Below are 16118 nucleotides of genomic sequence, written 5' to 3'. Positions count from 1 at the left end.
ATCCCAATAATCTTTGGACAGGCTGATGCTATAAGTACACCAATTCATCTCCTTCATTCCATAAACTCCTGGCATTAATATAAAGAATCAAGGCATTATCACTGTTTCTATACTTATCATTATCCCCTCCAGACTGCACTGGTTTCAGCATTATCCAATGTATCCCCCCCCTTCTCCCTTGCTCCTATTCCCACAAGAGACCATCCCTGCTACCATCCACCCTGATAATTCTAGTTTCCCTAGAATGAAACACTGACTTGTTCAGAGAAGAACATTTTCTCCAGATGCCCACATCCTTCCTCATTCAAATATAAGCCATCTCTCTCTCTCTCTCTCACATACAGTTCTTTATTCTCCTGAAATGCCCTCTAAGCATCCCCATAATTCATGCTTTTCTTTCTACACATTGTGGCTATTAAACTATTCATTATGGGCAGTGAGAGGATGTACATAAATGACATCCTCTCACTGCCCATAAATTCCATATGTGGAATTATAAGTGTAGATGATTATGAGGTCATCAATCTCACGGATTGATGACCTGTGGAGAAATCTTCTTTCAGTCTTCTTCTGTAGAACCTCAAGCATGAACCGCAGATCTCTTGCCATCCAATTCACACTGCCTCCCAAGTTGTTCATTCCCACCATCACAATCATCTCATCCATCCTTTCATCTCAATTGCTATAGCTACACTATCTATCATTCCTCCAGGAAAACACTCCTCTAGCATTCTATCTTGTACACCATGGTTCATCAAGACTTCAAAGATCATATCTCTTACTACTTTGTTTCTTCCTTGCTCACTTGCATCTCTCACTCTCTCCTCTAACACTTTCTTTCTTTGTTCCCCCACTTACCTGTTGTCCTGTCTTCTCTCCATCCCTGGTTCCAGCAATGTGTAGAAAGAAAAGCAGTTATGGATAATTCTAGGGAAACTAGAATTATCCATAACTCTTTCTCACTCCTACTCTGATTTGCTTTGCATTTGTTTAAGTTTAATTTTTATTTCTAACCTTTAGTTTCAACTACAGCACCAGTGTAATGCATTGTAATGCATGAATTCCATCTGTTTGTGGAAGGAATATTTGACAATAGCACAGTAAGATAAAGGAATATACCAATTTCAAATATGTTTTATTTAGATTAAAATGGGAAAAATTACAAGTTTTGCAATAAATTATCTGGCATTAGAATGAAAACTAGTGTATTTTAAAAATCTTGCAGAAATGTTTTTTTTTTAAAAACAGTTCATGAGTTAAGAACAACCTCATATACATGAAGCATATCCTACTGTTTGCCAACATGCAGTTCATTATTTTTCACTAGTTTCCTATTGGTATAGGAAAGATCTAACATACTATGAGAACTGATGAGTGATTCCAAGTATCAAGCAGAATGAAAGCAGACAGAATGAGCAAACAACTTCACTAGAGTCTTGAAAAAGTGAGATAGGAGGTGATTTTAAGATAAGGTATTGAAGATAATAACCAATTCAATTGATGGTGTTTGAAGACATGAGCATTAAGTCCTAGCTAATTGCTTCATTTTTGAGAACAGCTAGGTGTTCATCTAGTAAAGAACAATAACTTTTTGAGATAGTGAAAGGCTTTGAAGTTCTGAACTGGTAAAGAAGGACACTCTAGTAGTTGTTTGTGATTGCTGATGTGAAGATAAGTTTTTTTTTTTTTAATTTATTACTGTATGCATGTTTTTAATTAATAATTCACTGAATATTTTAATTATTATTATACACTGGTATTCAAAAACTTTGGGAAAAATGCTACATTTCTAAAGATTACAACTGCAAATTCAGATGAATCAGCTTGTAGCAATTTGTATAACTGACGATTTCAAGTAGAAAGTGGATACACATTCAAATTTTCAAATCGCATGCAAAGGGATCATGTGGTAGGACTCAACAGAATAAAAGGCAAAAAGCTGCAGTAAGCAAATTATGTTTGAAGGAAGCTCTTTTCATAAAGAAATCAAGTTGCAAACTTGGATATCTTGTAATATCTCAAAAACATCATCTAGATGATTTCATATAGGGAAGAATTATTGGAAAGCTTGAAGAAGACCGCAGATTTACTGATATTGCCAGAGAATTTGGAATCTCAAACAATGGGATGTGTTCCAGACATTTGCTGAAAGACATTTGGTTATAACAGCAATGTATTAACATATAATAACAATATAATAGCAATATAATAACAGCATGGTAGGTCAGCTTGCAAGTCGGCTCCGTTCAAGCACAAGTACATGGATATCTCAAGAAACTGTGGCAAGACATCTGTGACAAGTGGGTTTATACTCCCAAAAAACTGTAGCCTGCATCCCTTTATCCACAGTTCGTCATGGTGCATGTTTTCAGTGGTATTGTATCCATAAAAAATTGGAACAGACACCAATATGCTAATGTATACCTAAGACAGATGAGAGTCATTTTAGTCTTTTCGCTATTTGATCTCTTGTGAAAGTGGAATGGCTTGCTATCATGAGAATGGTCTTGAAATGGACAGATGCAGTAGTGCTGGAGTCATGGTGTGGGGAGGGATTATGCTTATTGGATGCACCGAGCTCAAGTGCTTGAAAAGGAACTAGGACTGGTGAACGATATTGCAACAAAGTTCTTCAACATCATGACTGATTGTTCTGTGACTGTAGATGAAGAATTCATTTTTATGGATGACAATGCCATACATCATTCACAAGTATTGAAGATCCTTCTGGAGATTAAGGATATTAATCAAATCGAGTGGCCAGCACAATCCCCAGATCTCAACCCCATAGAACATTTGGGATGCAACATGGAGAAGCATTGCTGCTCACAATTCCCCTTGCTCTGAAGGAGAAGTGGGCCAGTATGCTTCAAGAATTCCTGAATCACTTTGTGCTTAGCATGGTACAATGTTGTGAGAGCTGCATTGCAGTTCAGGGTGGACATGTTCCACACTAAGATGTCTCTCCACGTAGTTTTCTGTACGCACTGTACATTAATTCCTTAACTATTCTTAGGAAATTTGTAACTTTTGCTAAAAATGTATATTGTAATTTAATTTGTATGAAATTTATACAAAAAAACACATTTTTTGTATATTATAATTTATTAGTATGCTGGAAAGAAATTTATGTCCACATTTGGCTGTAGTCATGAAAATTTGTCCATGTAGGCAAAAATGTAGTTCATCTTTAACTTTGACAGTACATTACATCACCAAAGAGTCCAAAAACCCATCACAGGAGGGCAGTTCATGAAACTTAAAACTCCCAATTACACATAATGCACAATCTATCACACACACACACACACACACACACAGCACCATCTACTGTCACTAATAGTCTTTTTTCTTTCTTTTTTTTTTTTTGTAAATGTTGATCCCATCCACAAGAAGTTGGCTAGTAAATGTATAGTACATGTGAATAGGTACAGAGTCATGAAAGGAGAAACTTGTCCACGTTTGATATGAACACCTGTGCACTGTATTCTTTGGGAAACACATAAGAGGGAAGACTGTTTCAGGATACAGCAGGAGAAGGAATGAAAAAGGAGGAAGTGAAACACTATAAATTTGGAGTTGAGTGGCAACAGCACATGTTTCAATTGATTTAGCAGAGAATGGAAGAATTAATGATGCTAGCTGCTATGAACAACTACCATGGAAGTATTTGTAGAAGATGCATGCTGCAGAAACCAAACACCTGTGTGAAAGTGGATAGAGTGAACTGGTAAAAGATGGGTCATTAATCAACCTAATTACCCTCTTCTGTTTTGAGTGAAGTATTTTTTGGCATCTCATAAGCACACCATCCCAATTATGAGACTAATATTCGATAGATGGGATTGATTTGTATAAGGTTAATAACTTTTCAGAAGTATTGTCTTGAGTGAAAGAGGAATCCTAGTTTTTTTTTGATGCAAAGTAGAGTCTATCGGACTGTAATGTGCTTATACCAAGAGAGGCCTTATGTCAGGGTAACGCCAAAAAAAAAAAATTGTCTAAGGATTTAAGTGTTGTTTAAGGTAATACTAGAAGAAAATAGTTCTTTTGTTGTGGGAAATAAGGAGAACTACATTTTGCTAGCAGAAATGGACAAGGTTATCTGAGCTCCATTGAAGAATGACAATGGGTTGGCAGTGTTCACTGCTATCCAGAGTATTTCACTGCTGGATAAAAAGAGGGTGGTTGAGAGAACACAGACATGGGAAGCTCCAATTATCTGAATAGCTAGACAATAAAGAACCATCCACCATCCCCACATAGTGTGCATCCTGTCAGAAAGCTAGCAACCTACTTGCAAAAGTCATGGAATGGACCAGACAATAGGTGCTTATTTAATAGGCCTTTGTGACAGATCTAGTCAAAGGCTATAATAAATTTAGTTTAATCCTTTATCCAAGTGTAAGCAAACAAAGTTTGCTCCTGAAGTATCTTCAGGACAGAGGCAACTCATGGTAAAGGTGGACCAAGTTCTCATTATCCCTTGTCCGCAAGGAGATGTGCTTTGCATTATGAGAGATACTAAGACAATAAGTGATGAGTGCTTGGTCCACATTTACCACGAGTTGCCTTAGTCCTGAAGATGCTTCAGGAGCAAACTCTGTTTGCTTACACTTGGATAAAGGATTAAACTAAATTTATTATAGTCTAACCAAGTGATAAAAACTTCCAACATCTTTTTCTAAATCCAGAGTAATTTAATAATAAGGTGAGACACCTTTTGGCAACTTGTATAGGTAAAATGACTTCTCCAGTGCTTCCACCTTTGTATCACCACCTCTGGGTCTGGCTCCAACTGACGAAACCTCAATAAAGGTTGAAACCAGTTGGAAGCTTTGGTGATGAATGGCAATGCTGTAGCCCAAGAAGTTTTAACTAAGGCTCAGCTGTTGCTGTCACCCACGTCCTGGGTGTGTGTGTGGGGGGGGGGGTAATGAATGGCAATGCTGTAGCCTGTGAAGTTAACTGAGGCACGGCTGTTGCTGTTACCCTTCAGATGAGATATGAGCAAATGAGTAGCTCTGCTCGGTTGTGAGTGAGCCTTCCACGGTGTAGAGCCAAACAGTTCTGAGATTTCTTCTCATTGGCAGGGTGAGCATGTTACTGAGGGGAACAATGCTGAGTTTTTAGAGTTTGATCCATACTTGAACATTCAATAAAGGTCGAAATCGGTCTAGGTAGTGGCCCTTCCCTTAATGCATAGCATTATACATGTCCGCAAGGAGATGTGCTTTGCATTATGGGAGTTACTAAGACAAGGGGTGATGAGAGCTTGGTCCACCTTTACCACGAGTTGCCTCAGTCCTGAAGATACTTCAGGAACAAACTTTATGTGCTTACAGTTGGATAAAGGATTAAACTAAATTTATTATAGTTTAGCCAAGTAGAAAAAACTTCCAACATCTAATCAAAGGCTTTGGACATGTCAAGTGCAACAACTTGAGATTCACCAAATGTTTCCATGGTATCAGTGTAGAGATGAGTGACATATATAAGCAAATCACCCTGTTGATCAACAGCTGTGGAATCCATACTGGTGTCCATTTATTAGTTGGGAGCCTTCAAGATAGCATAGGAATTGGGTGTTGATGGTTCTCTTCATATTATTGGCAAATAATGGCAAATATTTGTTGGATTTCTGCTCAGGACATGAACTGGATATTACTAACACCATGTTCCAACATAAAGATGTCCACAAATTCATGGAGAGAAGAGGCAAGAAATAAGAAAAGTCTCATTGACTATGTTATTGTTGATAGTGATGTTTTCTCCATTGTGTAGGACACCAGAGTGTACAGAAGATTTGAAATTGGAAGTGATCACTATTTAGTCTTGAGCAGGATAAAATTGAATTTCGAAAAGAATAACATGTAAGAAAGGTTTAAAGTGAATTAAAGTTGAGCAGCTCTCAGATATGAACTGTAGACTAAAATACACAAAGATTATTGAAGAAAAAATGAAAGAGTTTGAGAACAGGAACCAAACTTTAGAGATTCAGTGGCAAGCCTTGAAGAAAACCTTGATTGATTCAGCCAGAGAGGCATGTGGTGAGGTTGTCTGCAAAGATAGAAAAATCAGAACTCCATGGTGGACACAAGAAGTTAAAGAGACAGTGAAGGAAAAGAAGAAAGCATATCAAAAGTTCCTGGCAAATAAGTCAGCTTGTGCTCTTAGAGAATACAGAGACAAATGTAAGAAAGCTAAACACTGTGTAAAACTAGCTAAACAAAAGTCATGGGAGGACTTTGGCAAGAACATAAAAAATAAATATTAAGAAGGTGACAAAATATTTTGGAGGTTGTTGAAGAAGCTTAGAAATGGAGGAAAGAGTATTGTAAAAGGAGTTAGAGATGATAAAGGTGAAATGAAAACGGGAGAAAAAGATATCCTGGAACTATGGAGTAATTACATTGAGAAATTGCTAAATGAAACAAGCAGTGATAGCACAGTGGTAAAAAACACTCAACAGGCATACAGTCAGGAATACATATCCATTCTTGAAGTAGAAAAAGCCATCAAAGGCTTGAAATGTGGAAAGGCAGCAGGAGTAGATGATATTCGACCAGAAATGCTGAAGTATGGTGGTATAAGTCTTGCAGTGGCTGCACTGCATAGTTCAGAAGGCCTGGACAGAGGGGCGAATTCCCGATGATTGGAGTAGAGCTCTCATAGTACCCATATATAAAAAGGGAAATAAAACTGAATGTGAGAATTACAGAGGTATTTCCCTACTGAGTGTTCCTGGTAAGATATATGCAAGTATATTTGAGAAACGGTTGAAAAGAATTGTAGAAGAAAAGCTTGGTGAAGAACAAGCTGGATTCCAGCCAAATAGAGGTTGTCAGGATCAGATCTTCACTTTACGACAAATAATTGAGAAAGCATGGGAATATAACAAAGATCTGTATTTAAGTTTCGTTGATTTGGAAAAGGCATATGACAAGGTGCCAAGAGAGAAGCTATTCAATATGCTACAGTTATACGGTGTCAATAGGGCATTATATCAAGCAATACTTTGTCTTTATTTGAGTTGTAAGTCAGCAGTTAGAATTGAAGGAAGTACAGGAAGATGGTTTAATGTTAAATCTGGTGTGAAACAAGGATGTACATTATCCCCTCTGTTATTCATTATCTATATGGACACATTATGAAGACAAGTGGTATTAAACATGATATCAAAATTGGAGATGTTAATGTCAGCTCTTTGCTTTATGCGGATGATGTTATACTTCTAAATAAATCCACTACGAATCTGCAAGATTCCTTAACTAAATTGAATAACTGTTGTAATAGATATGGTATGAAGGTAAGCAATAAAAAGACAAATACAATGAAAATAGGCAGAATCATTGAAAATGTCAACTGCATTGTGAACGGAGAACCTGTGGAACAAGTAAAACATTTCAGCTACTTAGGCACGATTTTTAGTGAAGATGGCAAATTCAATATAGAAATAGACAACAGAATCAGCAAAGCTGGTATGGTAGGAAGTCAATTGAATAAATTCATATGGAATAAGAGAGAAATTAGTTGGAACACTAAATTAGCTGTATACAAGACGGTGTTCAAACTAGTTTTAACTTATGGATCTGAGAGCTGGGTCAGAAGTAAAACACTTGACCAAAGACTAGAGACCATAGATATGAGAATCCTGAGAAAGATTATAGGCATGAACAGATGGCATCAATGGCAATATCATATTAAAAATGAGGATATTAGGAAAGAACTTGACATTGTCAGCATCCAGGAATGCGTTAGCAGAACTAATCTCAGGTGGTATGGTCATTTAAACAGAATGGGCGAGGAAAGATTGGCAAAACAAGTGTTCTCTGTCAGGTTGGAAGTTAAACGACCCAGAGGATGACCAAGATATAAGTGGATTGATACGGTACAAAGTGCCTTAGAAGACAGAAATATAACATCTGATAATATTGGAGTCATGACAAGTAACAGACTGATCTGGAGGAAAATTGTAGATAGGAAGTTAGTAATGATGTAAATTTTTCATGTAGTACTATCATATCCTGTACATCCCAAGGGTACATGGCAGAAATTTGATGATGATGATGATGATAGGTCTCTTCATTACTTGGGAGAGGACTCAGGTGAGAGAGATTGGCAATAATTTTACAAGACCTTGATAAGATCATACATGGACTACTGTGCACAGATATGGTCTCCTGGATTTCAAAGGGATAAAGAAATTGGTGAAAGGCTACAAAGAATCGTTACATTATATCAGGATTGTAGAATTTAGATTATGAGGAGAGATTGCAAGCCTAGGGACTATAGATTCTGGTTAAAGGAGAAAGAGGGATGATATAATAGAGATCTATAAACTTTTGATAGACTGTTATAGGACATTAGATGATAAAAGTTTGCATTATATGGAAGGCAGGGAAAAGACAAGGGGACATACAAGGAATATTTTTCTGTCATAGAACTGTGTGAACACAGAACTAGTGAGTGGAACAGTTTGTGTGTTGAAGGAGTGAGTGAATCTAGTGTGAATGAGTTTAAGAGATGGTATGACAGCTAGTGTGGGTAATGTATGGCCTCCCTCAATGAGTCCTTGGCTCCCTGGAGGTCTAATAATAATAAGAACAACAACAATATATTGTTATTTTTTCCCAGTTCCACCTGAAATGCAGAACCAGAAAATAGCAGAATCCTTTACATAACTAGATGTCTTAATCTCAAAGAAGCTAATATATGCAGTATACAGGAAAAAAAACTAACCTTGACTGAAAACTACACAAAACAAATTGCTTAATATCTGAATAATTATTCATCTTGCACCGATTTTAAGTGTCTTCATCCACAAATACTGTTAGGTTAGTTGACACTTCTAAGTTCTATGAACATTCTTGGCTCTGTACAGAACAGAACAATTAGATTGATTAATCATCACACTCTCACCAGCTCATTCAAATCCCTATGACACAAATATGCAGTCTCTGCATTTATTATTTTTTTAAAAGATATTTTCACAGATGGTAACTTGTTATTATTGAACATGTCCAAATGGATTTCCAGGAAAAGTGTAGAAACTGCTGATGATATGATGCTAATTCTGAACTTTGGCCATAAAATAATGAAATAATTAATAGTAATATAAACTTAAAAAAATATATTAAGGAAGAATGATTTCATAATATTATAAAGAAATGGCAGCCATTTAAGCAGCACTAGTATCCATCTTTGTAATAAAAAAAATAAGCATCAAATTTTGAAGTTTTATAAATAATAATAGGTTTGCATAAACATACAGGCGATATTTTTCATTCCATGTTGGATTTAATGTATGTGGCTTGACAGTAGTTGTCCTAATAAATTTTGCTGGTAAAGTGTCAGCAATAATACTGTTGCTCCTTGCCCGATCACGTCGTTTTAACGAAGCTCCAAGTTTTTTTAAACCTTGCCGACGTGGACTGCCCTTTCCTCCATATTCATCATCAGAACTATTTCTACGGGAATCATGTAAACTACCAGGCAAGATTCCTAACATACAATATGGATCACTGAAACCTAATAAACAAAACAAAAATAAAGTTACAGTACTTGCTAGTCTAGACAAATTATTTTAAAAGGATAGTTAAAATCTGACCCAGAATTTTCATCACAGCATAAAAAAAATCATTTTATGAATTCATCATCTTGCATCCACAAATAGATACTGCAAATATACAGATGCATGTTTGTTGGGGTATGAAATTAGTGTGTATAATGGTGCACAATGCACATCAATGTCCACAAGAAACAACTGAAATTCTGGGTCAAATCAAAACCATCTTTGTATCAATGATGTAAATTATACATTTAATTTATTATCAGTAGAAACTGATTGTCATAAATTTATTAATGATGTAACTTAAATTTAAGGAATTCTACTTAAAGTCATGAAATAATAATAGGGCATTCTGCATGACAATAACTTGTCATGCAGAATGCCCTTACTTGTCATGTGTATGTATTCTGCATACATGACAAGTTATTTGTGAAATACAAATTATGGCAGTTATATAAAGAGTCAAATATAAATAAAAGCTCTGAAAAAATTGTTAACATTAATACCAAAACTTTAGCTAAAGCAGAATGATATGGACTAAAGTAGTAATTTTTTAAGTGGAAGATTTACATACTCTGTGGAAGTCAAATGATAAACCACATTAGGTAATGACTTTCACTTGCTCACACACACACACACACACAAAGCTGATTGAACTGTCTTAAAACTCATTCTGTGTTTCTGTTTTATTATTATTATTATTATTACCCCAAGACCTCATGGAGTCAAAGACTCATCTGGGAGGTCCTTTTATCACATACACAGCTCTTCATATACCGTGTCTTAAACACACTCAAATTCCTTGCAGACACCATTCTCTCAGGCAAAGCATTCCAATCATTTACAACTCTGCACGAAAAAACCTGCTTCTCACTCCCTCTTTATAATACAGTTTCCAGGGATGACTTCTGGTTCTACCCACAATCTCCCACTATTTTCTGTAGAACTTCTCCAGCATTGATCTTATAACAACCCCTTACTAACTTGTAGATCTCTATCATATCTCCCCTCTTCCTCCTGCCCACCAGACTTTGCAACTTACATCTTCTATCTTTCCTCATACTCGACATTCCAGAGGTTAGAAACTACCTTAGTCAGTCGCCTTTGGCCCCTTTCCAACATCTCTTCGTACTTCTGAAAACCAGGTAACTAAATCTGGGCACAATAGTCCGTGTGTGGCCTAATCAAAGCCTTATACAATGGAACAAGAATCTCCCTACTTCTACAAATCAGTGTCCTCCACATCATTCCCTGAAGCCTTTGTGTTGTCTTCACAATTTTGGCCATGTGTTCACTAAATTTCAGATCCTTATCAATTATTACCCTCAGATCAGTTATTTCTTCAACCTACAACAATATATCCTCACCAAGCATAAAGTCTGCATCCCATCTTTGTTTTTCAAATTTTAAAACCTTATATTTTGAAAACATTGAACTCACATCCCCATTTCTGTGCCCAACCACTCAATTTATTCAAGTTTTCTTGTAAGGTCACAATATCTTCTCTACTCTTCATGGTTCGTCCCAACTTTGCATCATCCGCAAACAACTGAATATCTCCATACAAATCTTCACCAATATCATTAATATACAAGTTAAATAGTAATGGTACTAAAACAGACCCCTGAGGCACTCCACTAGTGACTTTCCTTTTCCTGGATATCGCTCCCCCATACACAGTTTGTTGATACCTATCAGATAGCCAGTCTCCAATCCAATGCACTAATTTAATATCCAACCCCATCTGCGCTAGTTTGAATATCAACTTATCATGAGGTAATCTATCAAAAGCCTTTGCGAAATCCAAGTATATTACTGTGTATCCTTCTCCTCTGTCCAAGGAAGCAGTTATTTTATTGTAATACTTAAGTAGATTACTAAAACATGACCTCCCTTTAGCAAATCCATGCTGTCCATCAAAGATAATACCATTGCTGTCAACTCAATTCTGGATCCTAGTTCTCACAGGCTTCTCCAACAACTTAACCACAACACCTGACACACAGATAGGCCTATAGCTTGTGCTTGAGTTCGATCACCTCCTTTATGAAGTGGCACAATGACAGAGTGCAAGACTCGTATTAAAAAAAATATGTCAAGGCAGGTGTCAACTCCCTGGCACATTCCTCCAGAATACGTGGTGATATATTATAAAGTCCCACAGCCTTATTAACATCTAGTTTGCTCAATTCCCCTTACACCTCTTGCTCACTTACCGTCAGTCTCTCCTCCCTATCATCAACTGCTCTCAATCTCTCCATGGAGTCACATTCACAAGATCGAAAGACCTTTATGAACTGCTCATTAAGTATCTCCACCACACATTTTGCAACAGCTGTCTTTATACTATTTTCTCCAATCAATGCCATCCTTCTGTAATCATTCTTTCTTTTGCTGGCTACATATCGAAGGAACTTTTTAGGATTCTTTTTGGCTTCATTAGCTAACTGCTGTTCATACCTCACTTTAGCTACCCTCACCAACCAAGTCACCCTCCTTGCTTGGTTTTTGTAGACTTCATGAAATGGGTTATTTCCATTCTTTTATGCTGCCTCCATAATGTCCTTTTTCTCTGTATCGCTTGCTTAATCTCTTTATTCATCCATCTCACACCTACCTTATTTAACCTTCTCACTCTTGGAATATATTTAGACATTGCATCTACTAGATAGTTTTTGAAAATCCCCCAAGCTGCATAGATCTCTTTTCCAGCTAACTCCTCATTCCATGCTACACCCACAAGCTGTCTGCTGAGCTCTTCATAATCCCTCCCCCCTTGTAGTTCCACATATACCCTTTTCTCACAGAGGTCCTCACACTGCTGGCAACAACCCAGGTAATCACCTCATGGTCACTCTCATCAATTGGTGGATGATTTGACACCTCATTTATAATTACATCCTCTGATGAGATGACGAAATCCAAGACCCTCAATCCTCACGTGCCCTCTGTTACATACTGTCTGAGGTAGTTATCCCTCAAAAATTCAAGAAACTCATTTTCATTACTTCCAGTTGCTATCTCATTGTTCCCGTCTATATTACCATAATTAAAATCACCCATAATGATTACTCTTTTCTTATTAGCTTTTCTAATTTGATCATACATTTCATTATCACCCCATCATCTACATTGTTGTTGTCTTGTCCTTTGAAGAGTCTTAGATGTTTCCATGTGCTCCTTGTACTGTTTTGGATATGTCGATGATTTTGTTTGTATAGAGCTGTTGTTCAGGATTAGGATCTATTTCTTGCAAGGCTGCTGCAATTGCTGGACAGGTAAAGATGTGAGTGGGTGTCAGTTCAGTATTGGGGCAGTTGTTGCAGTTTCTATATGTTCTCGTATCATCCATATTGATCTTCATTCCTCTATAATGTCCTGTTCGTAGTCTTGCTATCATGGTGGAGGTCCTTCTGTCAGCACTGAATTCGGGAATTTGATGTTGCAAAAGAGGCCAGAGAACTCAACTGTAATCCATGCCTACATGAGCAGGAATCCATTGTAAAATGCAACTTTTTCCTAAACACTTTAGTTGATTTAAGAGTTTATGGATGTCTTGTGTGAGCTTGGTATTGCCATTTTTGATTGCCTCCATAGCTGATCTTGAGTCACTGTAAATTATAATTCCTTCAGATTGTTGAGATGATGATTGTTTTAAGTAGGCTTCTAGTGCTTTATTTATTGCGTAGAGTTCACTGGTAAAATTTGAAGCGATTCTCCCAGATCCAACTTTTATTGAAAATTTTTCACCTTTCGGGAGTAGAAGGAGAACACCAGTGCCTCAATTAATCATATTGGTGTCTGATGATCCGTTGGTATAACAAATAACCTGTTTGGAGGATGAAAGAAAGTTGGTAGTATTTAGGCCTTTTTCTTTGAGCATTTCTTTTGGTTCTTTTTTTGTACAGAGTTTGGTAACAAGAATGTGGGCTTGACCTGCTGGAGGACAGACAAAAATTTGCAACCATAAAATTCATAATTAATATCGGAAGCTACCAAAGTGATCATATCTCTCTAAAAACTTATAAACATTGGAACCAAAAATGCAGACTTCACAGATCATCAACTTTACAATATGAAGACACTATCAGGAAAGAAGTACGTCTTGATCAGCTAAATGCCCACATAAATAAAGAACCTCTATTTTCCAGTCCTTTACCTTCAAATACCTCCATAAATCTAAACCTTATCATCTACATTAACCTGGTCTATAACAACATCCAACCAAGTATTTGATTCCATTCACCTCTATCTCACACCATACTGCTTCTAAACCACTGGCACTATTTCCCTCTTGCATCTCTACTTTGTATGGACATAACTCTTTCTCTATCATCAATAGCACTCCCCCTCCCTTTTTACCCCTTCTATCCCCAAGAAACACATCATACTCTTCCATCTCTATTCTTGTCAGGATGTCGTCCTCTTCCAACCATGTCTCACTTATTCCAACAATCTTTGGGTGAACAGACGCAATTAGTGCAACCATTTCATCTTACTTCTAGCATTTGTATACAAACACAACAGCTCATTTCTGGATCTACAGCTAGTTCCACTGATGCCACTCATTCAATGTGATCTCTCCATGCTCAACTGAGGGTATTTCCCTTTCTGCTTTAATAGTAATAGCAATAAGTAGTAATAATAGTAAAAATAATAGTAAATAGTAAAAACAGTAATTTTGTGAAAGGGTTGTTGACTATAACAAATGACATGAAAATTTCATTCTGTAATTTGTTATTAATGAAGTAAAGGTGACTTAATATGTAAAATAATTAATGCAAAAATGTATTACCATTTGGATCTTTTGCTTCTAGATCCTGAGCTTCCACAACCACTGCATTTAAGACAAGTATAGGAGGCTGAAAATACAAAACATGTTATTACCGTAATATAAGCAACAACTACAAGTCAGTGAATTTTGCTGTGTTACAATAATTAAAAAAAACAAAAAAACTTATTGCTATAAACAAATTAGAGCCTTTCCGAATCTTGATATTTATTATTATTATTATTAATAGTAATAGTAGTATACAGGTATATGCATTTTGGGATAAATAGAATACAAGCCATGTATCACATCGATGGCACCTATACCCCAGGAAATAGATGAAGCTAGATTTAGGAGTGGTGGTAGACAGAGAGTTAAAGTTTAGAGGAAATATTGCTAAGGTAGCACATAAGATTACTTGAAGTCAGAAGACTCATTGTGGGAGACTTACACTAACCTTTATACACACAATACCTATCACACCTCTCCTTAAACTCATTCACTCACAACTACTTCCACTCATTCACTACTCTCAAGCAAAAAATCTAGTCTGCACACCCTTATCCACCACATTATTACGTAATACCTCCAGGGAGTCCTATGTAGCACTAGCATCATGCACACAAGTAACTGCTGTATGTGGCAATATAAATAACTCTTAATTTTAATAAATATTAGTAATTTTTGTAATTATTATTGCTAGTATTTCACTTTTGTAGACTGTGTAGTTGAGCGTGCTTGTTTGTTTGTGAACTTTAATATGAATCTTTTAAAAATTGTTTTGCATGACACTGATTCATAAGAGAATAATGGAGGCCCAAGGCTTCCTTATTCAATTAGTTGAACATGAACCAGAGATTGTTGAGTGTGTTCAATGCATTCATTTCCAAGACTGAATGATTTATGATATGAAAGCAAAAGTGGAGAGAGAGAGAGAGAGAGGGTATGTCAGAAATGTTTGTGCATTGAAAGAATTGTGCATGTGAAAAGCAGGAAAATTAAGTAATTAATATTAATTGGTGTAGAGAATTATTATTATTATTATTATTATCATCTGACCTCCATGGAGTCAGAAACTCATTGTGGGAAGTACACACTATCACACCCAAAGCTCATTCAACCATGCCTTAAATTGATTCAATATGTCTATATTCACAACACATTCAGGCAATGTATAAATGTATATCACTCACCAACCACTTTCCATGTAAAGAACCTTCTCCTCAATACTCTGCCCACACCCTCCTTATACAGTTTTCAGGGATGTCCTGTTGTTCTATCCCTCTTCCCATTCTATGAAAAATCTCTTCCATGTCAACCTGATAACAACCCCTGACTAACTTATGTGTCTCATTCATATTCCCTCTCCTCCTCCTATTCATGAGGCTTTGCAATTGACATTCTCTCAATCTGTCCTCATACTCCACATTCAAAAGAACACTGACCACCTTTGTGAATCTTCTCTGTACCCTTTCTAACATATCCCCATCACCATGAAAACCTGGTGACCAAATCTATGAGGTCTGATCAAGGCCTTATATAATAGCATCATGCTCTTTATTTCTGCATATCAGGGTCCTCTGCATCATTGTCATTATCCAATTTGATGATGTGCGAATGGTGGAAGTAATCAGTGACAGTGGACAGAATATGAGTGAGAATATGAAAGAAATGGCAGAAGGTAATGTGGATGATGAGGTGACAGCAAGCAGAGAAATAGCATGCTTACATGGATCTCTTCAGACAAAATGCAAGCTTGGGCAACTCAAGAAACAA

General features: G+C 36.6%; 1 protein-coding gene across 1 annotated transcript in view; it reads right to left on the bottom strand.

Annotated features, from left to right (window-relative positions):
• LOC150097276 (BAI1-associated protein 3-like) overlaps positions 1-16118 on the bottom strand; it is a 533976-nt gene that overhangs the window by 449042 nt on the left and 68816 nt on the right. Inside the window, 2 exon segments of the mRNA XM_090407633.1 lie at positions 9273-9531; positions 14367-14433. Of these exon segments, the coding sequence (XP_090263759.1) occupies positions 9273-9531; positions 14367-14433 (326 nt within the window).

Source organism: Typopeltis vanoorti, chromosome 17 (genome assembly GCF_054136105.1).
Source record: "Typopeltis vanoorti isolate ZY-2024b chromosome 17, IOZ_Tvanoo_1.0, whole genome shotgun sequence".
Lineage (NCBI taxonomy): Eukaryota > Metazoa > Arthropoda > Arachnida > Uropygi > Thelyphonidae > Typopeltis > Typopeltis vanoorti.
This window is presented reverse-complemented; position numbering and strand designations above follow the sequence as displayed.